Raw genomic sequence first — 27,951 nt, forward strand, 5'->3', positions numbered from 1 at the left:
TTTTTTCCTTCCAGTTCCGTTACGCACGACTTTCTGTTGGTCTAGCTCAAACAATTGTTAATGAAACCCTTTGAGGTTTCAAGTTGTGAGATGACAAAATGTAACAAGAGCTCAAAATACTTCTGTAAGGCACAGGATTAAACACATTTCAAAGTCTATCCACAGCACGGTTATTAGCAGACATCTGCCGCTAAGGCCGACGCAACTTCTTCTCTTGGTGTCGTGGGTTTCTTCTCCATCGCCTCATATTTTAAAACTGGAGACCGCTCGACAGACTAAACACCGACCGGCTCATCTTTTTTCTACGTTTAAAGACAGATATACAAGCGTTGCACTTGGGATCCTTGTCAGGGCGACGTTGTTTTGTCGGGGCGTCGATGAAACACTCAGCCGATAAACCGTTACAGGAAAACTTTCTCTAAATCTCTAAAAACAGCAGAGCGTCGGAAAACCAAATGTCTTTTGACGGAACGCTCAAAGTCCTTCGTGATCGGCTTAACGCTAGCAATCCTCTGCCTCCCGTTTAAAGAAGGAAAAAGAAATCACAGGAAAAGTCTGGGACATCTAAAGTCGCTGATCACTGACGTTTCTTTACTTATTTACATGTTGGTATAAAGAAACAGGAAACTAAAAGCTTTTCATCGCCATTTCTCGTAGAGGTGCACTGAGGAGAGTTTTGAGGCTCATTTCTAAAGCTTTGAAAGTATTTCCTACTGTAACAACTTCCACACTGAAGAGAGTTGTCACCGGTGTTACTCGTTGTGCTTAGGTGTGGTAGTTTCGCGTATTTCTAGTTTCTGACTGGCTGGACAAGTGAAGAATCGTCACCAGAGGATTTCTCTGTCAACTTCTAAGCTCCTGCACTCTGCTTCTTTGCTGTAATACGATATAAATAATGCAGTTTCTGCAGAAAACATGCTAGCAATGTTCAGAAATCTCTATATCTATAACTTTCTCACGCTCAGCATGGGGCGCAGGTACCAAAGTTTTAAAAAGTTACAGCTTGAAACTGTTTTGACGTAAAAAAACAACAACAAAAAAGCAGGCTCAGGCATGGTGTGGAAACCAAAGGAGCTCCCCCAGTGCCTCTTAATTAGGTCACACTGTTTTAAAACTGCAGCTGCAGAGCTGCGAGGGGCGTGCTTGTAAAGCGGCCGGCTGCAGGCTAGCTAACCGGTTAAATAACCCGACTAATCAACTCGCTCATATCAGGTTGTAACGCTTAATTTAGTGGGTGTTTATTCTCTATTTTTGCTTTAGTCCATATTAAATAAAATAAAAACTAACGTATACTGCAGATAAATATCACATTCATTTGCTATACCGTATCGTATATCGTACTTTTCTGCTTCAAATAAAATAAATTAGGTAATTTGGTTTTACTCGAGGGTATCATACTGGGAAAGTCTCATGGCCATTTCATCCTGTACCTTTAAAAAGCTCAAATCAAAAAGGATACAGCTGTAAAGTATAGAGTGAGAGCTTTACATAATGGAGCTCTATATTTTACAGCACAGGAAAAGAAAAAAAAAGCCCTTGATGATGTTTGCGACAATCAGCAGGATATCAGCCAGTAAAAAAAAAAACCAAAGAGATAAGGCTGCATTAGCAATGAGAGAAATTTGGCAGGAGTAAACGTAAGATATTTGGTCCACATGATGCTGTTGATTCCCAGGTCCAAGCAGGAAACGCGTCCCAAGCAGACAGAGCATAGATATAGCAAACGCTACAATCATAGTCAACAGGAAAAAAAAAAGAAAAGCTTCCCTTGTGGAATCCGGTCAAAGCCGGTTCCTTTTGGCTTTTGCAATTTCCTGTTTGTTCTCGGCTGCTTGAATAAACACATTAGTGACAAATGTCGGCTTTCTTCCGTGGAGCAACCCGAGCCTGATGACTGTACAGTAAAAGTCTGCATGGAGACAGCAGCGGACGACTCCTCTCTCCTTCAGACGCTTTTTTTTACCATCGTAGGTTCCTCCATAAACGGCTTTCCAAGATCTCCATTCAAAATGTCATCAACTTGCTTTGGTGGTTTGCATTGATTTGCAGGAAAATGATTTGTACCCGCCCCTCAGGGAATTCTCTTGTTTTTGTGTTGTTTTTTTTTTGTCACATTAAATGTTTCAGGTCATTAGACATATTTGTTCATTTAGACAAAGATAAACTAAGTTAGTACAAAAAGCAGTTTTCATGTGATGGCTTTATTTCTTAAGGGGAGACTAAATCCAAACTGTGGTCTTGTTGAACAATGACTAACACCAGAGTGCTGGAGATTTGTACTTTTGTAACCTTCTGGATGAGTTCTCAACGCCCTCTTGGAGTAATTTTGGTAAGCCGGTCGATCCGTCTAAGGTTCTGAGTCTTAGAAAACGCTTTGTAACCCTTTTCAGATAGACGTCAACGACCGCGTTTCTTATTTCTTTTTGAATTCCTTTCTAACAGGGAGTCATGTGTTGCTTTTTGAGATGTTTTAGCCCACTTCGGGTTCTGTTCGGATGATTTTTTATTATTTTATGAGGCAGGCAGTAATTTAGCCTGTGCTTGGCGAGCGAACCTGAAATAAAAATGTGCTTGATTACAGTCAGATTCTGTTTTTTTTTTTTTTACATAGAGACACGTCGCTTTGGACAGCATTTATCCCTCAGGTAAATGAATAAATCACCATCTGAAAACAGCCATTCGCCTTTACTTGGTTCTGTTTCGTCTAGTGCTGAGATTTGGCTGATGACCTCAAACATTTGAGTGCGTGAAAAAAAAAAAAGAAGCAAAAACAGAGGAGATCTTAAAGGGGCTTCAATACTTTTTCACGGCGTTGTGCGTTTCGATCTGAAAAAAATCAACGGAAGCGTTGGACGGACTTGGTCGATGCAAACAGGTGACTAAGGTGCATGGTTAAATGTTAGTCTTTGAAATGAAACATGCTAAAAAATGAACAAAGGTCACTTAAGTTATCCGACTATGTTCCAGGAGTTCACAGGAAACGTTCAGCCAGCGGCCGGCCTTATTTGCTGAAACTGTGTCTCTGAATCCACCGTCTGATGCTATCTCATGTTAAATCAAAACAACACTTTGCCTCCCGCTGATGTCAAAAAATCAACTAAATGTTTATCGTTCGGTGAGGACGTAGGGTGGAGCCGGCGCCGCGGCTTCCTGCGCAGGTTACAGCTCGCTGTGAGCCACGGCCGGAATCTGTAACCTCGGGGGATTGTTAGACGTAGGGTTAGTTTCCAGGGATTCGTTTGCAATATTTTCCAGTAGTTCTCTCAGAGTAAAGGCCCGAAGCTGCGAGATTATCTGTGATGATTTGTTTGTGTGGTCGGCGTCATTTTGTGCCCATAAAAAAAGATGCCAGGAAGCGCTCTGAGAAGAACGAGCCTGAAGGCGATAAAGGAAGCAAACCGCACAAACTTCATGCCTAAAAAAAAAAAAAATGATTTGGTTTGAATTGGCCTGATAACATCCGCAGACACAGCTGGAGCCACGTTGTGCTACGACGGCAAAAATAAAATTCCCCCATGATATGGAGTCTAAAGGAGGGTTGGGCAAGCTCAGCTTTCAGCGTGTTGTGTAACAATGTGCCCCGCGCTCGGTTAAAATTATCAAAGAGGTTCAGCTCCCTGGCAGAGCCGGGTCGTGCAAAGTTGTCCGAGCCCAACAGGGGGGGGGGGTTTGCTTCAGAGCGATCCTACTGTGGCATGCATATTTAACAGCAGCTCCCAGCGTCTCTGCAACGACATCAGGTAAATGCCTCCGACTCAATCACACGTGTAGATCCTCCACATTCTTAACTTTTACCGTCCCGTCTGCTCCCGCCGCAGACAAGCAGTCAGCGTCTTCTCCCTGTACGGCTGTCCCAGCCCCTGTTACGTCTGCCTTTTACTCCCATGTCAGCGGTTCTGTTTGGGCTCAGACTTGCTCCTTGTCGGCCCGCCACAGGTGCTCCTTCACCTCCGTGGGCAGCGTGTTGAAGAGGTCTTCCTCCACCACCAGGCCGCTCTTCTTCAGCAGCCGGCACTCGCCCAGCTCCACGGGGAGGCACTCCAGACGGTTGCCCCTCAGCTCCAGCTGGGTCAGCCCCGTGAGCTCCCCGAAGCGCGACGGCAGCGTCTGCAGGCAGTTGTTGCCCAGGTTCAGCGTGCGCAGCTTCTTGCACTGAAACAGCTCGGGGGGCAGCGTCTCGATCTGAAACGGACAGATTAGAGAAAAGCAGTTTTTACAGCGGAGCAAGCCAGAATCCATATTTTCCACATTTTGTCCCGTTACAGCGGGACATTCTAAAACGCTTAACGTGAAAAACGCTTAACGTGAAAAAGCTTAACGTGGCTTGAGGTAGGAAAACAACGAGGAATCATCACCAAATTTCGCATGGCCACATCTTGTCATGAAGACTTAAGCCTGTCAAAAAGAATAAACCGAAATCCAACGATTATAGAAGATATCTCACATTAACGTTTTCTTCTTCATTGGTGCCTATGGCGAGAAAAAGGCTTAACGTGGTTTAATGTACCTAATCAACGATCAATGATCACCAAATTTCTCTTTCATATTGTGTTCGATATTTTTATAGTTTTATGTGCTTATGAAGAGCAATATGAGAGAGAAATTTAGTGATCACTGAGCGTTGTTTAGGTACATTGAATTGCGTTAAGCTTTTTCCTTTGCCTCAATGAGGCAGAAACGCTTAATGTTAGATAACGTCCATAATAATTGGACTTTGGGTTTGACATTTTGACAGTTTTATGTGCTTATTAGGAGCAATATGAAAGAGAAATTTGGTGATCATTGATCGTTGATTAGGTACGTTAAACCACGTTAAGCCTTTTTCTCGCCATAGGCGCCAATGAAGAAGAAAACGTTAATGTGAGATATCTTCTATAATCGTTGGATTTCGGTTTATTCTTTTTGACAGGCTTAAGTCTTCATGACAAGATGTGGCCATGCGAAATTTGGTGATGAGTCCTCGTTGTTTTCCTACCTTAAGCCACGTTAAGCTTTTTCACGTTAAGCGTTTTAGAACGTCCCCGTTACAGCCACAGAGTACAATGACCTTTATTGGGTTTTTTATGTGCTCAGCTCTAAAGCAAAGCGCAGCTTTTGGGGGGGAGGCGGCAGGAAAAAGGTTGCGTGGTTTTATTTTTATGTTTTCTAATCAATCTACCGAGCCTGTTCCAACTGAAACGTCTTTTGGGGTTTATGTCCAGTGACGGACTGGGATTAAAAAACGGCCCTGGCATTTTCACCAACCAGCGGCCCACATGGGGACGCGCACGCACGTGCCAGCAACACACAGATATAACTTCACATGCACGGGCGTGCTGCCTTGCGCTTGAATTCAGGTGCGCAAAATTACGTTACATGTAATTTAGGTGCACACAGGGTCATTTTAAGGAACTTGTAACATCGGGGGCTGCAGCTCAGACCAATTATTTCTTATCTCCTCCCTAAAGGAGCCCTTTAGAGTCTTTATTTATGCATCCCCACTGTTTATTCCTCGCGCGCAGCGCACCAGGGTAAAATCCAGCAGCTGGATCAGCGTAAAGACGCAACGTGAACCCTGCGTGTTTTAAGTGTTGCAGCTGAGGGAAAATGTTGGGATGTATAGGCTTAATGAAACTCCGCCTCATTCACCTACATGGGTAGACTAATGATAATCTGTAGTGTTTTTTATTGCTTGGATGTGAATCTGATAATTCATATTGTGTCTTTTATAATCAACTACAATATTTTTTTTTATCAAAGTCATGAAACAGATTTCTCTTCCAGGCTCCAGTCGGCCACGCCACCAACCACGCCCCCGAAAAGTAACATAATATCACTCTTGATTTTTATAAAAATTGAGGTCTGGTGAGGATTCATATTTTGGCCGGTAAAAAATATACCTGGCCGGTTGATTTTTACATCTACCGGCCAACTTGGCTGGTGAATCAGGAAGTTTATTACGGACACTGCACGGAAATAACACGCAAGCTTGTAGCCCCATTGGTGTTGAACTCTAACTTTAATATGCATAAAAACTGAACCAGGAGGCATTTGGCTTATTAGTGGGCCGAGCGATAATGTAGGCCTACAATTAACAGGGTGAAAGGGGCCGCGCACACCTGACGATTATGCCGCCTCGTGATTGGCCGGCCCAAACGGCCCACGAGGGCCCGCGGCCCTTCTGGCATCTGCCCAAATGCCAGACCGTCCAGTCCGTCACTGTTTATGTCTACACCTGCGTGGACCACCTTAACTAAAATTTACCCATTCTTCTTTGCAAAATAGCTCCAGCTCAATCCGATTGGACAGAGAGCGTAAGTGGAACATCAGTTCTCCCAGAGTTGTTTCACCGACCCAATATTTCGCTTTTTAAGAAGTGCACTCTCTTTAAGACTCCCTTGTGCCGCCTGTAAGTTTAGGTGAACACTCGTGTTTTGATAAATACACATTTGTGTCGTATTTTTCCATTTTTTTTAGCAACTTTTGAATGCAAATCTGTTACATTGGATTTTATTTAGGGGCGTCAAAAAGCAAGAGGGTGCAAGTATTTAGATTCTTATTTCAAAGAATGTTTCCCTTTCATTCAACTTCACAATTATAAGCAAGCGTGGTGGTCTAATGCAGAAAATCCAAATTAAGAGTTTGTGACCTGACAAAGTTCAAGGGGTGTGAATACTTTGGCGAGGCGCTTGTTTACACAGGTCGGTGAACAACAATCAGCACAGAAGGCAGCTGTTTTCACTTCATGTCAGAAGGCAGAACGGGAAACACGAGCCAGACCTGAAAACAGGCGGCGAGAAAACAAGATAAAAGGCTCCAATAACCACAGCCTGCATCTTTGACGTCCCGCTAAAAATATACTGCACGAGAAAAACAAGACTCAAAAAATAGATTCAGTGACGTGCATCTGTGTCGACTTTACTCGGATTGTTGCAATAAAAAAACAAAAGAGTTGACTCTCCAAAAACAAAGACTGAAACCCCTATTAAATTTCTCAGGAATCCCACCATGCAAGCAGCAACGTGGGCCTGATTTTCACCCGATTTAACCGTCAAAGCTTATCTGAGCCTGATAACGAGCCGAACGCGTAAAACAGATAATCAGAAGACGGACAAAGGAGCGGTCCTGAGCTATTGGCGGCTGCTCACAGCCCTGCTGGAGGTTATTTTCAGCTAGGAGCCACACGAGCCAGCGCAGTAAAACAGCAGTAATAGTAGTCTGAACTGAAAACACACCATGTTGTTTGCACGCCCCGGGAGCTCAAAGCAGCCGTTCTTGAGGAGGGGAAGGACGGTTTTGGGTTCTGGATTGTCAAACGCCATTTTATCAAGCTTAAATTTAAAGACAAAATGATAAATATACTGCATTTTTTTTAAGTAAGTATGATTTTAATTACCAAAGGTCACATGAAATAACACAGAAGTGACTATTTTGTCACATGTTCATAATTTGAGGTTTAAGGTTTAATCCCCCTCAAAAAAAGGTATTCTTCAAAAAAAAAGAAGAGAGAAACCAAATTCAAGGATCCTTTCTGGTCAAAGGAGTTAAAGCTAAATCTAAACATCAGGGCTTACCAAGGTTTAAAGGCGTATAGCCACGTTATATGCCTGTACCAAAAAGACTAAAATCCAGTTGATTGTGATCAAATGAGGCTATGTGCTCCAAGCGTCCATCCAGATAGTGTTTTGTCCTTTTTGAGCCTAAACAGAAGTGATAAGCTGACATAAACAGACGTGGCCTGTTCTACCGACAGAAACCAGATGGTCGCCGTTAACGTAGCTACTAAACGGGTCAAGACCGAGCCGATGCCTCGCGGAAAAACCGACATGTCGCCTTCAAATGAGTTTGAAGCCATCCAGGGCTTTATATCGTTAAGACATTTAAACCTGATCAGAACCCCTCGGCTTTTTTAAGCGGGAGATAAACCTGGGAGTCATCTGCATAACAGTGGACAGGGTTTGTTTTCAGCGTATCAGTGGACGGCTGACACGCTAGTGTTGGTGTGTCGGGAGGCTGGTGCGCGTGCTGATGTGTCGTTCCGTTCCCTGATGCATTCCCAAAGCGATGCGTTGCGTAGTGCAGCTCGCACGGGGCTGTTCGTCAAGCTAATAACACCTAGCGTTAGCTAATGTGGGTCAGGAGGTTTATAGCTGTGCTGATGCACGTTCAAGAGCTTTACTGACGTTTCTGTTTCCTGGTGGAAGGAAACTCTGTGTTTCCTGAATGTAGAACCAAATGTTGGTACAAAGGGAAAAGCAAGGGGCCTAACACTGACCCCTGTGGGACCCCACACCGAAGACAAGCAGCAGCGGACACAGAATCACCAGGTTTGACAAAGAAGGTTCTCTCTACCAAATAAGACCCGGCTAACGGCTATTAGCAGCTCCCAGCGAAATAATGAAGAAAGGTCCAAGATCCAGTGAAAAAAAGTCCAAAAGATATGATTCCAAGAGGGAAAAGCCTAGAATGTCGCTGGGAATACAGCATGAATGTTGGTGTTCACTGAAGCGGACGATAAACCTGCTGAGGCTCAGATGTGACTGCAGAGATGGATGACTGACGTGAGTAAATGTTGTGATATGAGGCTGTTAAAGTTTTTGTAGATTTATTTAATTAATAACGGTTGGTCTTTGATCAAGCCGAGCTGCCGCTTTACTGCGAGGCATTGCAGAGGGTCAGGCTTAGTTTGCCATGATTTAATCTTGATTTATTAACTGAGCAAACCGGCATTATGATAGTTATGCGATGCTGTAGGTAGACGACGCCGTGTCTGTTCATATTTGTTCATTGAGCCTGGCGCTGGAATCTATCTAGGCTCGAAAAGGACCATCAAAACACGAGCAAGATGGAGGCTTGGTGTATAAAACCTTATTTTACACTGCAAAAACGGAGCTAAAAATAAGTAAAATGTTCTTAAAATTTGTGTATTTTTCCTTGATTTGAGTAGGTAAACAAGATGATCTGCCAATAGAATAAGATTTTTGCACTTAAAATAGGAACAATTTATCTCAATCATCTTATTTCAAGTGCAGGATATCTAATTATCTTATTTTAGGTATCAAAATACTCATTCCATTGGCAGATAATCTTATTTACCTGCTCAAATCTATGACAAAAACACAAATTTTAAGAACATTTTACTTATTTTTAGTTCCGTTTTTGCAGTGTATCATGATCAAACGGTTTTAGGTCTTTTTATAAGCATATTACGCGGCTATATACCTTTGAATAAGGCAGATTCAGTACGGTGTAAAGCTTTAAAACCAGATTCTTCAAAAAAATATTTCTTGATTTGTCAGTATTCAGGTTCTGGATGTGTCTAAAGAAATCAAACTAAATAATGTGCAGAGTAATCACAGTTAATTCAAGATTTGAGAGAGTTTCTTATTTGTTGGTCTGAATAGTTTTATTAGTGTTTCATTATTTTGCCTCTTTAGGATATATTAATCTAACGACCAGAAATAACAGTAATAACTTTCAATAGTTTCAAAAGGGCCTGTAGCATTGGATGAAGAAAAGTGTTTGAGCTTCTTACCCTGTTTGCCGTCACAGCGAAATACTGCAGGTTCTGGAGGAAGCCGACGTCTGGGTGGATGCTCGTCAGATTGTTGTGGCTCAGGTCCAGGAAGCGCAGCTTGCGGCAGAAGAACAGCTGGCTGGGGATCTTCTCGATCTTGTTCCTGTTCAGATAAAGCCTCTCCAGGTTGGTGAGCGTTCCGATCTGGATGGGGATGTAGGCGATCTGGTTGTACCAGAGCTTCAGGCACACGAGGCGGTGCAGGTGCTGGAAGCTGATGATCTCCTCGATGGTCTTCAGGTTGTTGTCCTTCAGGTCGATCTCCTGCAGGTTGTGCAGGCTGAAGATGGAGTGCGGGATGCGCTCCAGGTCGCAGCGGACGAGCTCCAGCTCCGTCAGGTTGACCATCTTCTTCAGGCTGTTGAGCACCATCAGCTTGGTGCCCTCGTTGTTGATGGAGAGCTTCTGGAGGTGCACGCCCACGTCGGTCACCACCTGAGGCAGCTTGGTCAGGTTGCTTTTCAAGCGCAGCACCTTCAGGCTTTTGAGCTCTCGGAGCCCGTCGATGACGATGAAGCGGTTGTTCTCGGCGCTCAGGTTTCCGGTCAGGTGCAGCTCACTGAGGTTCTTCAGGCTGTAGATCCACAGCGGGATCTCCTTGATATCGGTGAACTTGATGTGGAGGGACTTCAGGTTCTCCCTTAAGAAGGCCAGGGCCGGCGCTTCGATCTTGGCCGGCGTGTGGTAGAGCCACATCTCCCGCAGGCTGGTGAGCTGGGCGATGATGGGCGGTATGGTCACGTCGGGGATCAGCTCCAGCTTCAGCACCTCCAGCTCCACCAGGTCGAACACCGTGTCGGGAATGCCGCTGAGCATGAAGAGGTGCAGCTCCAGCTTCTCCTGGGAGTTCTTGGTGATGCGCTGCCTCAGCTTCTCCAGCGTCCACTCGTTGTTGAGGTTCAGCTGCCGCAGCTTGTTCTCGCTGACCTCCGACAGGAACACGGCGAAGCGCTTGGAGTACAGCGGGTCGTACTGGTCTATCATGTGCAGCATGAAGGCGAAGTCGTTCTTCAGGTCGGGGATGTCGCTGTAGCTGCTCTCCTCGCGGATCGACTCGAAGGAGTAGCGCTTGAGGGAGCGCCTCACCATCCAGCAGAGGGTGTACATGCAGATGAGGCCGTACACCACCACCAGGCTGATGTAGAAACAGGCCAGGATCTTGAACAGGGTGGCCAGCGGGTGCGCGCACTGAAACACGCGGTACCCCGTCAGCTTCTCGATGTTCACCGAGCACACCACGTTGAACCGGATGTGTCCCACGTAATACGCCGTGTAGCTTATTATGAGTATGAACTTGATCACTTTGATGATGGTCTGACGAATGTAAAGGCGGTAGACTATATCGCCCTCCTCCACGTGGATCCTGAACTTCTTCACCTTCTCGAAAAGCGCCTTGGCCTGCTCCCCTTCCTTCTTGTCCAGAACCCCGGTTTCGGAGCGGTCCACGATCCCCTGTTCGATGCGGGACTTTGTGCGCTGCAGCATGGGCACGCTGGCCTCCACGTCCTCGCTCACGCTCGACGCCTTCTTGTCCATGGAGCCGTTCATCTTCCCCACCGGCTTGGGGTCGCTCTCCTCCACCACCGTCTCCGACAGGGCTCTGGTCGTCCACGGCGAGTCGAAGCACTTGAGGAGGATGGAGACGAAGTGCTCCAGCTTGGAGCTGGTGCGGGGGAACTTGAACCAGAAGTTGCTGCAGGCCAGGAAGATGAGGGTGTGGAGCAGCACCAGGTACGGGAAGTACTTAGCAAACCAGTGCAGCTTGTTCTCGTAGCAGACGGCGTCCACGTAGTTGTACTGGTGCCGGTCCAGGTCGTACTGGATGCCTTTGGGCTCCGGCGGGTGGGGGCCCGTCGCGTTCGGCATGGCCTCGCAGCTGTCGTTGAGGATCCACTTGCAGGGCAGGCAGATCATCTTGTCCTGCGTGACCTGCAGCGTGCCGCCGAACACGGCGATCATCAGCATGATGATGGAGATGTAGTCGGTGAAAACGTCCCACCATGGCTTCAGGATGCGGTATGTGGACTGGGTCTCGGCAAAGTACCGGAGCTCGGTGATGGGAATCATGATGGTTTGTCTGCAAGAGCATAAACAAGGTTGAAATTGTATTAATCCGTAATGGTTCAGAGGAAAAAAAACACAAGTTGTTCCTCCGACGTTGAAAACATCTGCTGTCATCTGAACTTAGGTCTATTCTGTGACCTGCGCCACTGTATTTTAACGCCTGCTCTAATGTTTTGGGTCGTCTCAGGCCTTTTGCTGCCTCTGAGCGTTTTTCTTTATTTATGGGATTTATGGGATCTATTTATCTAGATGCCATTAAGGCTGACCAGCTTCTCTGTCCCCGCTGAGGAATAGCCTCCCTGCAGTGAGATGCTCATGGACGTGCAGCTCACTATTAGTCTTTGCTGCTTTCTTTCAACTAGGGCTGGGCCTTTATAGTATTGTTTTATCGTTATCGTGAAAAACTTCCTAAAACGATGAGAATTCGGATTTATCTTGACAATGATAAATTCAGGCTAGTGGTGTCTGAAAGTCCCCCCCCAAAACTGCCAGTATTGTCAGGATTGGATGTTGTTGTGTCTTTGTTTTTGCTATTTTCTCTATTGACGGTTTACTAAGAGCATCAATAAATGTCAGTAAATTCAAAAATGTAATTAAATGCAGTTAATGTGTGCAGTTTGGTGATAAAAATCAAACTTCTTAATGCAACTACACAGTAAATTTGTCTCAAATGAAAGAAAATGTACTGAGAAACAGACATTTGGTCCCTCTCAGAAACAAATTCTTCAATTTGAGTCAATTTTGCTTAGAGAAATTTCCTGCATAGACTCCTGATTAAACCTTTTTTTTTTTTTTGTTTAAACATATGTTACATTTTTAAATGATTCTTAAGGACAGTATTTGTGCTTTCTGGGCTGTAATTGACATGCAGTCACAGCCACACAGTCAGCTGAAAAGGACTGCAAGAAGCTGTAAAAAGTCTTTTATCCTCCCTTTTATCGTTATGACAGCATTACCACAATATATTGTGATCAAATTTAGAGCTCACATCGCCCACCCCTACTTTCAACGATGGCTTTTTTGTTCTTTTCTAAAAACGTACAGCCCTAATAGTTCTGATGGGGGATCGTGTCTCGGCAGGTTTGCAGCTGCTCCGTACTCTTTTCGTATTTAAAAAAAACTTATTGAATGCAGAGGTGCTCTGTGAGACGTTTAAAGCTTACGGTATTTTTCCTAGAACCTCACCCTGCGTTAAACTTCTTCCCTACTATAGCCCGGACCTTTCTACTCGTCTCCCTTGTCTCCATGTTGTTGTTGACCAATAACATCTGACAAACCCAGAGCATCTCAGGGAACAGCTGTATTTATACTGAGATTAAGGGTTCCTAATGCTTTTACAAGGTGCGTAATAGCAATGGTGGATTTCTGACCAACCGTGATCGTGTAACTTCTGTTGTGCTTCAAGGCTGTGCACCAGTATGCAAATTAGCCATGCGGTCGTTATCTCACATCAACTACTGGTGTCTGCTGGTGTAGAACGACAAGAGAACGAGAGATTCATTTATTCAGTAACCCCCGACAATAAAATAATTCAAGGTTCATCTACTTTGTCATACTGAATGAATTTACAGTTGTAGCATAATGGAAAGCTGTGAACTCATTAGTAAGAGAAACTCTATATAGTACCGTAGGGTAAATTATTATGTCCTGTAAAATTAACATCTGAGTAAATAGTTTAAATAAAGAGTCCACTGCCACTGGGATCTTGTTTTTTAAATATTGCCACAGTGTTTCATAGATATAGCATGAAGAATCAAGGAAATTGTGTAAAACAAATGTTTAAAAGGCATAACACATCTGCTGAAGAACAGCAGCACTGAATAGCTTTCCTCTGTAACTTGACTCCAGTTCACGCATTTTACAAAGCGAAGCCTTGATTTTCAAAAAAAAAAAATAAATAAACAAAAGAAAAGTTCTTCTCAATAACTAGCATTGAACAAATGTTAAATAGGCAATAAACTCCAAAATAAGCACTGCCATCCGCACATCCCAAGCAGGGTGTACATGCTGTCGGGTGTCAAACTGGAAACAGAAGCCTGGCAGGGATGCAACTCAGATAATTCTCAAAACTAGCTTTTTATTTCTGGAATAAAGTTTGAGCTTGAACCTTTGGATCTATGTAAAATCCCACTTAACCAAATCAGCATAATAGATAAACCTTCTGATGAGATAAGGCAATCAGGTAACTAACACTGATAAATCAAGGCTAAGAAGAACCACAAGAAAAATGCTGATATGACTCCTGGAAAATCAGTTTAAATGGACAATGACCTAAATATCTACGACAAATGAAAGTGAAACTTATTACGCTGCTGATAAATCAGCATCATTATAAACAGCAAACTTTTTCAGCTGTTCATTTCTGCTAAAGCATTATCACAACAACTAGGCCTCACTAAGACAACGGGTGAGAAACACAAGACATTTTCTTTTCATTTCGTTCAAAGGTTAATATCAACAATGTTGTCAACAAATAAAGCTTAGAGTAAAATATACACATATTATAACTTGCTCAATATCACAACCATTATAACTAATATTTTCAATTTAATAAGATCTGACTGACCTAAAACGCATAGTAAAAAGAAGAAAACGGATTTAAGGACCTAAGAGAAACTTAAAAAGAAAAAAAGAAATAGAAAGATAAAAGATGTATTGTGGGTTATTTTAGTTACCCAGTTATTGCGAAGCTTTGCCAATACTAATTTATTTTTAAGAACTATAAAATAAGATAAAAGAGAAGCATTCAAAATATGAACCCAACTCTCCTGCCATAAGCACTGAGCAGTTATTTGGTATATTATATATATATATATATATATATATATATATATATATATATATATATATATATATATATATATATATATATATATATATATATATATATATATATATACGGACGCATGGTTCAGTTAAAAATAAGAGGGTTAATAAAAAGTTCAGTAGAATAACAGTTTTCCTTCCTTTTGTATTCTAGCCTATCATGTTGGTTAATACTGCTCATTACATCCTGTCAACCAATCACAAACGCAGACCCAGGAACGTGCCTTCACCAAGTTTAAAGGGTTGAGTTTGAATTCTGTGTTCTTTATTTAAAAATAGGTCATTAAGGAACAGCACAACACGGTCAGGGCTGCACTTAAAATATGTTTTGAAATTTTTTGATAATTACAAATATGATTTCTATTTTATCAATATGCAATTTTTCTACATTGCCCATCCTGATTGCTGTATTCCTGTCACACATCTTGTCGTCTGCTGAAAGTCTTGCTCTCTCTCACCCTCTGGCAGCCTGAGTGAAGTGCATATATGTGTCAGTACGTCACAGAAATAGTTTAATTTTGTAATAGCTTCTCACCAATGTTCCCCCTTAGCTTTTCATGTGTCTGAACTTTCACTGAACCCATGCCAGCATCATCACACGATAACCCAAGAATATGGTCTCGAAATAACGTCTCAGATAGATAATGCCTCAGATAAACGTTAAGCTGTTGGCCGCTGTCATTTGGCTTGAATCCAAAAAACTCCCACACTGCAGCAGTCATGCTCGGCTTTGACACAAATTCATTTTTTTTTCTTCAATTTCCTTTTAAAATAGCATTTCTCTGGCTCTCCCTCATGAATCTCTCATGCTAAACGTTGAGCATGTGCCGACCAGACACAATATTTAACTCTTAAACTGAGGAACCGAGGAAGACGGTGCGAGTAGACACCGATGCAGCGCGCATACACAAATTATTGATGTTATTTTAAATTAATCATTTGATTAATGTTTATCCTGCGATTATATGAAATATTGTTTATCGTGACAGGCCTACCTGAGATTATAACAAGTTACATGGCTTACAGAAATAATCAAATTACAGCAAGGATTTTGTTTAGATAACTTATCTTAGCTACAACTTAATTAATCCTATTACATGAAAAAGACAAATATATATTTTCAGATTAAAGGTAAATTTATACAGTGACATGACTTTGTTGAGGCCAGGCCTAATACTGAGAAAGAATATAAATTATAGAAGGAAACTGTAACATTAATAAACCTTTTGAAATCTTGAACTTATCACTTCTTTATTTTTTGAAGGATTATTGGCTTTATATTTTTAGTGTTTGATGTTATTTTTCATCTCCATGTTAACACCATGGGCCTTGACGTTAATAGAAGTGGCTTCACGACACTTTGAACTTCACTTGTGTGGATTTGATTTAGAACTGGTTTAATTCTTTGTTTTGGTCATTTCTGAACAATTAAACTATTGATTTATAAAGACTGATAGATAGATTTATATAAAAAAAATATTACCCATCATCTTTGTATGATGGGTAATACCATACAAATACTGGCACTTATGTTTTTCCATTTAAGACGCCGATTATAAGGAACTTGTAATGCACACATTTTAATTGTTTTCTGCCTAAATTTCAATGGATACATAGAAATGTGTGCATCCATAAATTTCTATGGATGCAGACAATGAATATGGCAAATTCATTGTTCTTGCTTGTGTGTGCTTTAGCTGAGCAGCAGAATACCACATATTCATTATAGACTTTATTGGTGATTGTTGCAGATGTCAGAGTTCTGGGTGCTTCCGTCTGTGTGGTGAGAAATGTGAAAATAAGTTATCCTCCATAGCACCTCAGTAACATACTTACACCCGCCTTAGCAGCTGCAGAACAACTCTCTGGAGTGGATGTGAATGTGTGCGTCAATGACTAGCGTGAAGCGCTTTGGTGGTCGTCGGACTTGAAAAAGCACTATACAAGTACGAGCCGTTAACCAAGCCGTTTATGTATATCGCCGTAGTCCTCAGCCATGAGCTCATAAAATATTAATCGTATGAACAGAGCTGCTTTTCAAAAACGGAGGTAGAACAAGAAGGTTGGCCAGAAACCAGCAGAAGCCGTGCTCTGCAAAGGACTGCAGCTGATAACGCCAGCGGAGCACCAGCGGAGCACCAGCTCCAGGAACAAACAGCAGGTAAGGCGCTCAAAAACCAACCAAAACTGGTGAAAAATGCCACTTATAATCTCAAACGATCCCAAAAACTAAGCCAAACAAACAGCTGATATGCAGCAGGACTAACAAAGATGCACACCGCACCCTGCCCAACTATGAAGGTGCCCACTCCACCCGTCAATCTGCGGGGCGTTCAGATCAGCACCAGAGTGGGACTGTGGGACACCATCCCACCAGAGTTGCAAAATGGTACAAAATAACTAGGTTTATCATTATTTTGTTCACATTTCAGCTTGGATTTTATTTTATGCGCTGCATAGATTTGCAGTGCGCGCAGCTCCGAGGGAACAGTGCCTCTCACATCCCTGCGCTTCCTCTAGCTTCCTTTTAAACATTCTACTGATAGAAGCTGACCCTCTTCCTCCATCAGAAACAACTTCCACTCTGAAGTGCGCTTTTGCTTGGGATGGTCCATTCACTGAGCCAAAAGAAGATTGGATTCTCGGGTTTCCAACTGGCTGGTCACTTGTTCAGGAACGTCTCTAAAAAGAGCTCTCTGTTGGCTTAAATGTAGCCCTGCAGCCAGAAGAATAACTCGAAGATAATGAGGCCTGGCAAGGTATTCTGGGAGAAAAAAAAAAGTACTGTTTGAACCTGTTCTAGCTAGATTAGGAGTCACAGGACTTCCTATAATAGGTCTCGCTTCAACTGAGACCCCAACAGCAGCTAAAATAACCTCTAACAAGATAACCGAGAGTAAACAACAAGACTCAATCTTTGACACAAATCACTGAGCCTAAGATTAACAGCTCATCTGATGGCAGACCCGATAGAAATGTTTGTACTGACAGTGTGCTGAACTGAACTTCCAACTGTACGAATCGTTTTTCCATCTGCAGTCATTTGTTTTCTTCTATCGGACCAAAAAAAAAAAAGCGTTTAGACTTAAACAGATAAGCTTTGAAACCCAAGCTGCAAACAGCGGCCAGATGTAAACTATGACGACAAGAAGGTCCTATGATCTACAAAGACGTGTGCGATATCATCACGGCCAGTGGAATATCTGTTATGGACTGGAAATAAAAGCAGATTTATTCCTGTTCCTCTGGCACAAGAAGATAAACAGCGTCTTAGGCGATCCGACAACATGAACAGTCCTGACGTTGACAGTGGATTTAAAAGCAGAAGGTCTGGATTTAAACGGTGACTCTGCCTGTGGGTCTCCCAGCACATTTCTCCTTAAGTAGTTTCTTAAACAAAGCAGCCATTGTCCTGCTGATGCCTGCCGACTAGGCTTCGCCCCGCAGGTTGAGAGCAACGCAGGAAAAACTAGCCTTTAGAGGAGTCAGATAATCGGTTTTGCTTGTCTACGCCGGTGCCACTGAGGCAGCAGCAAACAGCCTTTTGTCACGTCGCAACCAAATTACCCTCGTTGGGAGTTTTAAATGATATACCTGCACGCAGTTGAGCTTACTTAGGAGCTAGAAGGAAAACGATGCATGGTTTAATGCATGGTGTTTTTCCCCCACAAATAATAATCCACTTCCTAATGGCCTTGGCTGCATGGTCGAAGTCATCGTCCTGTTGCAGAATAAAATGGAGGGGCCAATCGTATGCCTCCCTGGTGGATTCTGTGTGTGTTTCTCAGCATTGACGACACCATTAATCCTCCCCAAATCTCCAACTCCGTTGGCAGAAATTCAGCTCGAACCTTGCCAGGAACCTCCACCGTGCTTCACTGTTGACTATGGCAAGCCGTTTTAACATAAATTTGGTTTCGTCTGACTATCTGTAATTACATTCCAGATATCTTAAAATGCATTTTGACTTGACAAAACTACATTTTGACTATCTGGAATGGTAATTTAAGATATCTTTATTTACATTCTGACAAGAAAGAATACTAATTCAAGATATCTCAAATTACGTCACCGGATTCGTCATAGAAAGCGTCCATAATTGTAATTTAAGATATCTGAAACGTAATTATGACTAGTCAGAATTACAATTTAAGATATCTGAAATAAGACATTGCGTGTAAGCCCCTTATTGGCTGTAAGCTGTCCAAATAATTGCCTGAACATTCAATGGCGCTGGCAGTTTTCGACAAAATTGTAAGAAAATGCCACAATATAGGAAGAGCGTTTCCAGTATGGGATATGCGGAGAGCGCAAAAATAGTATACTTGAAGAATGCTTAAGAAATTTGCAAAGAATTTCGGATTTACTTGCTGCCGACACACACAATGCACTGAAAAACGGCTAGCTGAAGCGCTACTATAGACTCATGTCCAAGCTGGAAATAAGGAATATTCCGCAAAGATATTGAGATATCTTTAATTAGAATTATGACTAGTCAAAACTAAGTTTAAGATATCTTGAATTGTAATTTTGACTAGTCGTAATTTAATTGTTGATATCTAAAATGGGTATTTCAGATAGTCAGTAATTAATTCGAGGTATCTTGAATTGACGTCTTCATACAACTCAATGGAAAATCTGATGTCATTTCGACTAGTCAGAATGTAATTAGAGATATCTCGAATAGGTATTTTGACTAGTCAAAATACAATTAGAGATATCTTAAATTGCTAAAACGTCTAGTCATAAAACCATTTAAGATATATCTCGAATGTAAGGGCGGTAAGACTGAATTTATGTTAAAACGGCTTGCCATATGTTGCCTTCAGACACCCATTACTGTACCACTCTCCAACCCTTGGACAAACTTCCTTCTGCCACAGCCAAAGCTTTCACATTTTGACTCAGTCATTTTTTCTGCACCCCAGTTTCTTTTTCGTTTGTAATGAGTCTCTTGTCCTTGTTTCCATGGCAGAAGTATGGCATTTTGCGTGCAACTCTTCCATAAAGACCACTTCTGGCCAGGCTTCTCTGGACAGTGGACGGTTGTACCTGGATCACACTGGTTTCTGACAAATGTGAGCTGATGGTACTGCTGGACATCTTCCGATTTTAAAGAGAAATAAGCTTGATGTGTTTCACCGAGTTTCCTTGGCCGACCTATCCCTCTATCATCACTCAACGTTTCCTGTTGCTTTGTGTGTCTTCAAAAGAGCTTGAACAACAGAAATTGACACACAAATTAGGGAATGGGAATGTTTTTTTTTTGGTAGAGACCTCTTTGATGCGGTATAACTACATTGTGTCTTGTCGCTGCGCTCAGTCTCGCCATGGTGACATGAAACCGCCTACCACAACCCCACGTTGGTAGCAGCTTGGCTGGTCCCCACCCAGTTTCACTTAATGACCGTGTTTCAACCTACATGTGAGATCGATGAGCATCTGCACCTGTTTGGTATAACTGGTTGATCAAACACCCGTAATCCTGCAGAATACCGACTTTTTGCCCAAATCGATTGATGCCCGTTTGAATGCAAAGGGGAGTAACACCAAATATTGAATTCAATTTAGATTTTCTTTTTATTTCACTCACTTTGCATTTTGTAAATTGACAAGAATAAACATTCATTGTTTATATACTTCTGAAAATACATGGACTTAAATTCTTAATCTACAGGGTTCATTATGCTGTCGGTCTACACGTTGAAGCTATAACAGCTTCAACTCTTCTGGGAAGACGTGAACTTTTAAAAATTCTTTTAAGGGCTGGGCGATATGGACCAAAACTAATATCTTGATATTTTTAGGCCGAATGCCGATATACAATATTTATTTTCATATGTTTTTCTCATGATAAAGTAATTATAAAAAGGCACCTCTCAATGAAAGCTTTATCCCAAATGTTTCACAGGCACATTTTATGAAAAAAAAAAAAAACACAGCTGTAGATAAATATTAGAAACAGAGGAAATATAACCTACTGAAAGCCAGAGTTGTTTTAAACTAAGATTAAAACACATTTGTTTAGGATTGCCTTTAACTGTTCTAGTTGAACGGTTTTATTGAAACATCATTAGTTTAAGTTTGTAGTCCAACTGTTTTTATGATCATTAATATTTACTTTTAGTTTCCATTTTCCTATGTTTTATTTTGTTTCAATTTTCCTACCTTTTATTCCAACTGTTTTGTTTTTTTATACTTGCCATTTTTGTTTCTATTTTCCTATGTTTTAATCAAGTAAAGCACTTTGCGTTCTCCTTGTACTGAAATTTGCTATACAAATAAATTTGCCTTGCCTTACTGGAATACATAAAAGTGTAATTATAACACTACGTCAACCATCTTGATATAAATTACAGTATATAGTCTCATCTTGTATTTCTTTCTTTTTTTTGACTCGATATTTTTAAAATCTCGATATGTTGCCCAGCCCTTGTTCTTCCAGAAACTCTATTGTGAGGTCATGATGTTGGACGAGAAGCTCTGGCTCCCAGTTTCCTCTCTAATATATCCCAAAGGGGTTATTTCGGGTTGAAGTCAGGACTCTTTGCAGGCCAGTCAAGGTCATCAGCACCAAACTTTCCCATCGATGTCTTTACGGACTTTGCGTTCTGCTCTGGTTCACAGTCATGTTGGAAGACCACGGACCATCTCAAGTGAGCATGGAGTTGTCCAAAAGTAACCCTACACCACCACCACTACTTGACACAATATAGGCTACGTTCACACTGCAGGTCTTCATGCTCAATTCCGATTTTTTTGCGTGTCTGTTCACATTTCCAAATATATGCGACTTGTATGTGATCTCCTGTGTGAACTGAATGCGTTCAACGGAAGTGTCCCCATGCGCACTTGAGGACGCGATGACGTCACACGTAGCAAGCGTCCTCAGTGTTTACGGAAGTAAACATGGATTATAATGCTGGCACGCATTTTGCGGTCATTAATTTATTTTCTAACCGGAGCTTTCCCTCCACTGACTGCTCTTCTCATTGTTGTCCGCTATGGGTGTCGTCTTTCTTCCCGCTTCTGCATAACAGGCGCAGAATAGTGACGTTTGTCGAGTATCGGTGACGTACAGGTCGGATAAATGCGACCCGGCCGTACAGACACAGGTCGCATTTGAAAAGATCAGATACGTATCGGATTCAGGACCACATATCCAAGTGGCCTGGGTCGCATTTGAAAAAATCCGATCTGTGTCGTTCAGACTGTCATAAAAAGATCAGATCCAGGTCGCATATGGGCAAAAAAAAAAAATCGGAATTGGGTCACTTCAGGCTGCAGTGTGAACGTAGCCTTGGTCTGACAAGTACCATTCTCCTGACAAGCGTCAAACCCAAACTCATCCATCAGCTTGCCAGATGAGGCAATCTGATGGTGATGCCGTGATGTATGGCTTGGATGCAGCTGCTCATGGAAACCAATCTCACTATACACTGTTCTTGGGCCAATCTGAAGGCCACATGAAGTTCGGAGGACTGCAGGCCTTCTTGAAAAAGCTGCCGACCTCTGCACACTAGTCTTTCACACACATTCACAGCCTGGGGTAGACTGACAGAACTCACACTGCCGTACTTCGGTGCCACCGGGCCCTATGACCACCACCAACAAAGGGTGAAGTGTCTCGCCTAGGGACACAACATCTGAGACAGCAACCCACCCGGTCACAGGGCAAACTCCCTAACTCCTGTGCCACTGTCGCCCCTGTCTTAAATAAAGTCCATCTCCTCTGGAAAGCACCTTTAATTATTCAGAAGTCATTTTTTACAGCTGAGGTTTGACAGCGCAAACACGCTGAATAAGTAATGCCAGGTGGGAGCGTATGTGAGCAAAGTTCAGGCGTCACTGGAAAACATTTAATGTCTGATATTTTCTACCTAGGAGCCGAGTTCTGTCTCTGAGTGCTTTTCCATCGGCCCGGGGTTCCGTTTAAAGGTGTACGTCTACTTGCAAGGAAACGATAAAGGACCAGGATTTAATTTAGCCGAACAGGAAATGTGGTTTTGAGAAATGCATAGATTGGGAGACGGGTGAATGCCAACATTCCTGGCACTCGCGGTAGGCTTTGAAGCTCGTTCGTGAACAAAGCACAACTGTGAACATTTTCCTCGCAACAGCTTCAAACTAAGTGCTCGGAAAACACCCACGGGACCTGAAAGCATCATCAGCGCTGCTTTCTGACTCCTTCAGAGCACATCTGCAGATCCAGAGACAGAGGGAGGCTGTTGCTGTCTGTGTTCAAGGATAGTTGGACAGAACCTTTCGGTATACGCGGCATTCTACTTCACTCGTACTTAAGGTGTCCACCAGAAAGGGGATTAAAAGTAATGAAAACACGTCTAAGGCATTAAGTTTGAAAGACAAGCCAGTTTTAGATAAACACGCAGGCAAAAAGATCCCTGATCCTGACAGCGACACAAAAATGGGCCATAAACATCAGACTTGTTGAGAACACCGTATCTGTTTTTTGATTACTAAACAAACTTATCGCAGCTTTTACACAGAGATATCTTTTTTTTTTTTTAACTCTGCAAGAGTCCACTAAAAAAAAGGAACATAAAGAGGCCTCCGAGGTTTAGACAGGCTGGAGTTTCTGGAAAACAGACCCCCTCCTCCCCGATCACGGTTAGGTAACACACCCTTCAGTCACCACCGGCTTAATAAATTTGTTATTTGTTCTCACTGTCCCTCGGTTCTCCAGTTCTCCAGCAGGTTCATGTTAAGCCCCTTCGCCTTACATCTATGATGTGGCCATAAATCACTCTAAATCTTTCGGCTTGGGCTCTTTTGATTTTTGCAGGTGATTTAATTTTTACTCGTTTTGACTCCTGGACCGTCAAAAACACTGCTGGTTTGAGCAAAAAACAGCCCAAGCTGACATAAGGAATCAGACTCTGAAATATGCTTCATCAAATGTGAGAAAGCATTTGCTGAAAAAAAATAAAAATAAAAATTGAATTTAATGTCTCATTTCAGTGCAAACCGCCCTCAGCCCGTCTGTTTAACCCTGTCTATCCTAGAAAGAATAATAGAAAAAAAGGAACATCCAAGATTTTGTATTAACTAGGTCAAACTGGTTCTGACTGACAAAATCTTTCCTTTTTTATGGCCGCTCTGCTGAGTTCATATCCTCCCACACATACACACAGACGCTCAAAATACACGTTTTAGTACAACGCCGAATCACCTCTTTAGAAAACTCTCCATTACATGACGATAAATGGCTAACGTTAGCGTCTTAATTCATTTAACGTTTTCCAAATCATTAAATTTCCATCCTATAATAATTGGCTTCAACAAAGCTTACAAATCTGATTTTTGGGGCCGTTCATGCTACTATTAAATGCGACCGCCATCAGGCTTCTGTCTGTACGGTTAAAGACCGCAAAGCGACCCGCATGCGCAGATAACAGGAGACGTCACACAGCAGCGTGCTGTTTACCAAAGTAATGGTTTCTAGAAGTGTTCAATAAAGTTTTGTTAAAATAAAAAAGCTTGAAAGAAACATAGGAACTACCGCCAGGCGTCTCATCTTGGTATTATTAGAAAGCTGTTGAGCAACGGGAGCTGACAATATTAAGACTAAGGTTGTCAAAAGTACCGTATTTTCCGGACTATAAGTCGCAGTTTTTTTCATAGTTTGGCCGGGGCTGCGACTTATACTCTGGAGCGACTTATGTGTGAAATCATTACACATTTTTACCGGTATATCATTACACCTGTTATTTTCACACCAAACCGCAAGAGGGCGCTCTAGGCCTGTGTTGAATCAGACGTAAGCGACGTAGAGGTGCCGCATCTTCTACCTCTGGAGTTAACGGAGTTATTTGAAAGTGACACCGAGGATGAAGATTTCACTGGATTTTAGTTATTTGGAGTGACACGGGCGCTTTGGTTAACTTCTTCGCATGTTATTTATGCTATAGGTATCTGAATAGCTTTTAATATGTTATGTTAACATACCAGGCACGTTCTCAGTTGTGTCATGTAGCATAAGCTAACCGTACAAATACTCAGTCTGTTGTTGCGTCTGTTCTATTTTTATTTAAAATTGCCTTTCAAGATGACATGTCTGTTCTTGATGTTGTATATTATCAAATAAATTTCCCCCAAAAATGCGACTTGTACTCCGGAGCAACTTATAGTCCGGAAAATACGGTACTCAAACAGTGTATCCGGATACAATGCTAATTTGCCATGGTATCGATACTAAATATTTCGTTTAGGCAAACGAAATAGGGAAACCCAAAGATTGTGACAAGCCTGTGTGCAAACCTGTCGGATTTCAACAGTCATGATGAAATCTGACAGGTTAGTAAATTATAGTTCCCGTTCATAATTTAATACATTAAACTTAATACCGACGTTAGCACTACCGGTGGTCCGCATTAACGTTGTGTGATTAGCATGCTACTAGGCATGCGTTAATTTGGGTTATTTATTTCGCATTTATTTCCGCGCTTATTTAACTAGCATTTGTGATCCCGTTGAGAAAGCCTTCCATGTTATGATTGAAACAGGCGAGTTTTTCACGTTAACAATATATTTTTTATGCCTTCGATTATTTCTTTTATCCCTGTGGTATTAAAAATGCTATAGAGTATTGAATATTTTTCTGAGTATCACTATCACGTTTGAAATTTTAGTAGCGTAAAAAACCCTAATTAAGACCACATAAGAGTAAGAAGGTAAGAAGAAAGCAACAAAGCTATTAAAAATAGCCTTTTATGGAGTGCCAGCTGCTACTACTGTGTGCGGATGTGAAGTTGGAGAAAGGAGAGAGACGTGAAACACGGATAAAATGTGACAAAATGCGTAAACGCTTCAGAAGCCTCAAAACAAATAAACTTAGAAACAGCTTCTTCTCAAGAGCTGTGAGGGCAATCGCCCCCTGATCGGAGACTGCAGTCCAACGCTTTAAAATCACCCAACTGTTACCAACCCGTTATACGTAACAATCACCTTAATGTTACTGCCTACCTCCACACTAACTTTGAATATCTAAATGCAAATCATTATTGTTCAATAAGCACTCCACTACCTCAATATCTGTTATCTGTGGCTCTCCTGAACGCTAAAAAAAAAAAAAATACAAAAAAAAAATGTAACCCTTGTTCATTGCCTTTTTTGCCTTCATTACGTGTATGTGAACTGTAATGTGAACCGGAGTAGCCAAAGAGAAATTTCGCCACGGTGACAAATAAAATATTCTTGATTCTTGACATGAGCGTTCTGACTGTGGACGCCCTGAAAAATATCCGATACGTATCTGAGTCTCAGGGTTGGGGGTGGTGTGGTGAAGGCGACGTGCAGCACTCAACCCAAGAACGTTCAAGTCCTTCAATATGTTCAGCTGATCAGAGAGAGACCCTTCCTTTATATCATATGTGTCAAACTCAACGATTCGGCCCATCAAGGCAATTTATCTGGCCCTCAAGAGCCAAAAAAGGCATATCATGTCATAAAGTAGAGGCATATATCATTTTAAAGTGTATTAAGTGGTAAAAGAAATTGCCTCCTGTAGCAAATTTTGTTTTAACTGTATAGAAACAGCATCCTGCCACTTTTTCTACAACCCTTTAAAACAACCCAGAATTGTCCAAAACGAGAAAAAGTGATGCAGCATGATGAGAATCTATAGTGTCACTCACCCCAATATCAACTTTTTTTTTTGCAGATAATGTGTTTAAATTGGGCTTAAGGGTGCCAATTTTGAGTTACTGTGAAAGATTTTACATTTTTATGTGAACTGGAATGAAATTATGAAATCAAAAGTGTCATCTATTAAACAGATGAAACCGGCCCTTTCAATGACTTCAAGATACCCCAAATTAGTCTGACACCTCTGCTCTACATGTTTGCAGCTTCTGCTCCACGACTGAACAAACTTTAAATGGGACTTCTACAACCTTTTCATCGACAATATCACTGCACTCTTGCATGAGGGCCAGATGTGTGGAGTCTATTTGTAATGGTTGCCCCGCTGACAGAGTTCTCAACCTGAGCTGTAGATCTAAGCAGCTCCCCCAGAGTTACAACAGGGATCTGACTACAGCTCTCTGTAACATAATTGTTACATAGTAATTACCAATCTCAATAAATGTGCTTCCTATTATAAACAGCCATGGCTGTAATATAACATACATGGAGCATGTATGCATGCGGGCTCTTGTACGTTTGGTTTATTTAAAGGAGATTCCTTAATGTGACCAATAATTTTAAGCCTAAAAGGTAAAAAAAAAAAAAAAAATCGTAACATTGAAAACAGCCTTAAGAATTAAGTTTGATCCTAATTAACGTTTCATTATTATTAACCGACCGGATAAAACAAGCAATTTAGCACAGAAGCTTTTCGTTTTCAACCCGTTTCCTCCGAGCAAGAGCAGCAATATCTTGTTGAGCAAAAAAAATAAAAATAATAATAATTTAAATAAAATCACCAACAAAAACGAAACACGTCCCTGGCCTCTATCCTCTGAAGAGTTTTATCTTTGTTTATATTCAACCACAAGCGGACTCTGGCTCCAATCCTGCCTCAATTACACGGAGCTAGGTGGGGTTTTTTTCCCCCCCACGGGGGCGACCTCTCTTCGGGGCGGACTCCTCCAGAGCGGCAGCCCGGCGTCGACTGGAGAAGGGGAAGCGACGTCTCATCCCGACCCCGGAGCAGCAGCAGCGCGCTGCGGCAGTCCGCTCTCTGCCAGCTCCCCCACAAACATCCACTCACCGCCACGAGAGAAGGAGAGAGAGAGGGGGGAGAAAACTCACCTGTGTTTTTAATACTGCGGTCTCTCGCCTCCTCCGTACACGGGTGATACATTTCTCTGGCGGCTCTCAGTGTGACTGGGGCCGCTCGCACGCCAGGCCGGAGCCTCGCAGGACGGCCGAGGAGCAGAAGAACACAGCGCCGAAGAGCCGAAGAGCCGAGCCCGAGGCGACGAGCAGCAGCGGCGGTGCGGCCAGAGCAACAGGAAGTGTTGTGTGCGCGAGGAAGGGCGCGAGCAACCCGCCTTCAAAATAAAAGCACGAATGTAATCCGGGTTCAATGTGGGGTAGTCACCTCCTCTTGGTGGGTTAGTAGTTGTGACTTATATTCACATTTTGAGATGTTTGAGTCATGTTTCGCAAACTTCCCCCGTTTTAATAATTTCCAGTGGCTTTTTTAAATTTATTTATTTTATTTTATTATTATTATTACGATTATCAGAGTCAGAACTCATACCAGCACTACCATGTTCAATCAGACAGACTAAATAATTAAAAAAAATTACACAACCTTTTTTAATTTTACTTATTTATTTAGATTATCAGAATATGAACTTATAATTGCTCCCCTTTGCCAATTGTATGATACCACCACTACCATGTTTAACCAGACAGACTAAATAAATAAAAAAAATACCACAGAAGCTTTTTTATTTTATTTTATTTTTTACATTTTTTGTTTATGTCAGAGTAATAACTCATACCAGCTTCCCTTTACCAATTGTATGATACCACCA

The 27,951-nt window shown here is 42.1% G+C and overlaps 1 protein-coding gene across 2 annotated transcripts; it reads right to left on the minus strand.

The window, feature by feature from the left end:
- lrrc8aa (leucine rich repeat containing 8 VRAC subunit Aa) lies at positions 1–27,433 on the minus strand. 2 transcript variants are annotated; one of them, XR_004931545.1, is made up of 4 exons: positions 27,218–27,433; positions 9,515–11,633; positions 1,175–4,182; positions 1–1,009 (listed from the first exon to the last, which is right to left on the minus strand). XR_004931545.1 is itself a non-coding variant. In XM_012867961.3 (3 exons), the coding sequence occupies exons 2-3, from the start codon at positions 11,621–11,623 to the stop codon at positions 3,907–3,909; spliced, it is 2,385 nt and encodes a 794-aa protein (XP_012723415.2). In that variant the 5' UTR covers positions 11,624–11,633; positions 27,218–27,433; the 3' UTR covers positions 1–3,906. The 2 variants fall into 2 exon arrangements, 1 of the variants encoding a protein (XP_012723415.2); XM_012867961.3 differs by having other exon boundaries at positions 1–4,182.
- Between the last annotated feature and the right edge of the window lie 518 nt (positions 27,434–27,951).

The sequence above is a fragment of the Fundulus heteroclitus genome, chromosome 8 (genome assembly GCF_011125445.2).
Source record: "Fundulus heteroclitus isolate FHET01 chromosome 8, MU-UCD_Fhet_4.1, whole genome shotgun sequence".
Classification (NCBI taxonomy): domain Eukaryota; kingdom Metazoa; phylum Chordata; class Actinopteri; order Cyprinodontiformes; family Fundulidae; genus Fundulus; species Fundulus heteroclitus.

Bases quoted from the DNA above. Each gene is read 5' to 3' on its own strand.
- lrrc8aa (XM_012867961.3), bottom strand. From the start codon at position 11,623: ATGATTCCCATCACCGAGCTCCGGTACTTTGCCGAGACCCAGTCCACA. The intron at 4,183-9,514 runs GTAAGAAGCTCA...TGTCCGTTTCAG, and splicing joins TCGCTGTGACGGCAAACAGG to ATCGAGACGCTGCCCCCCGA.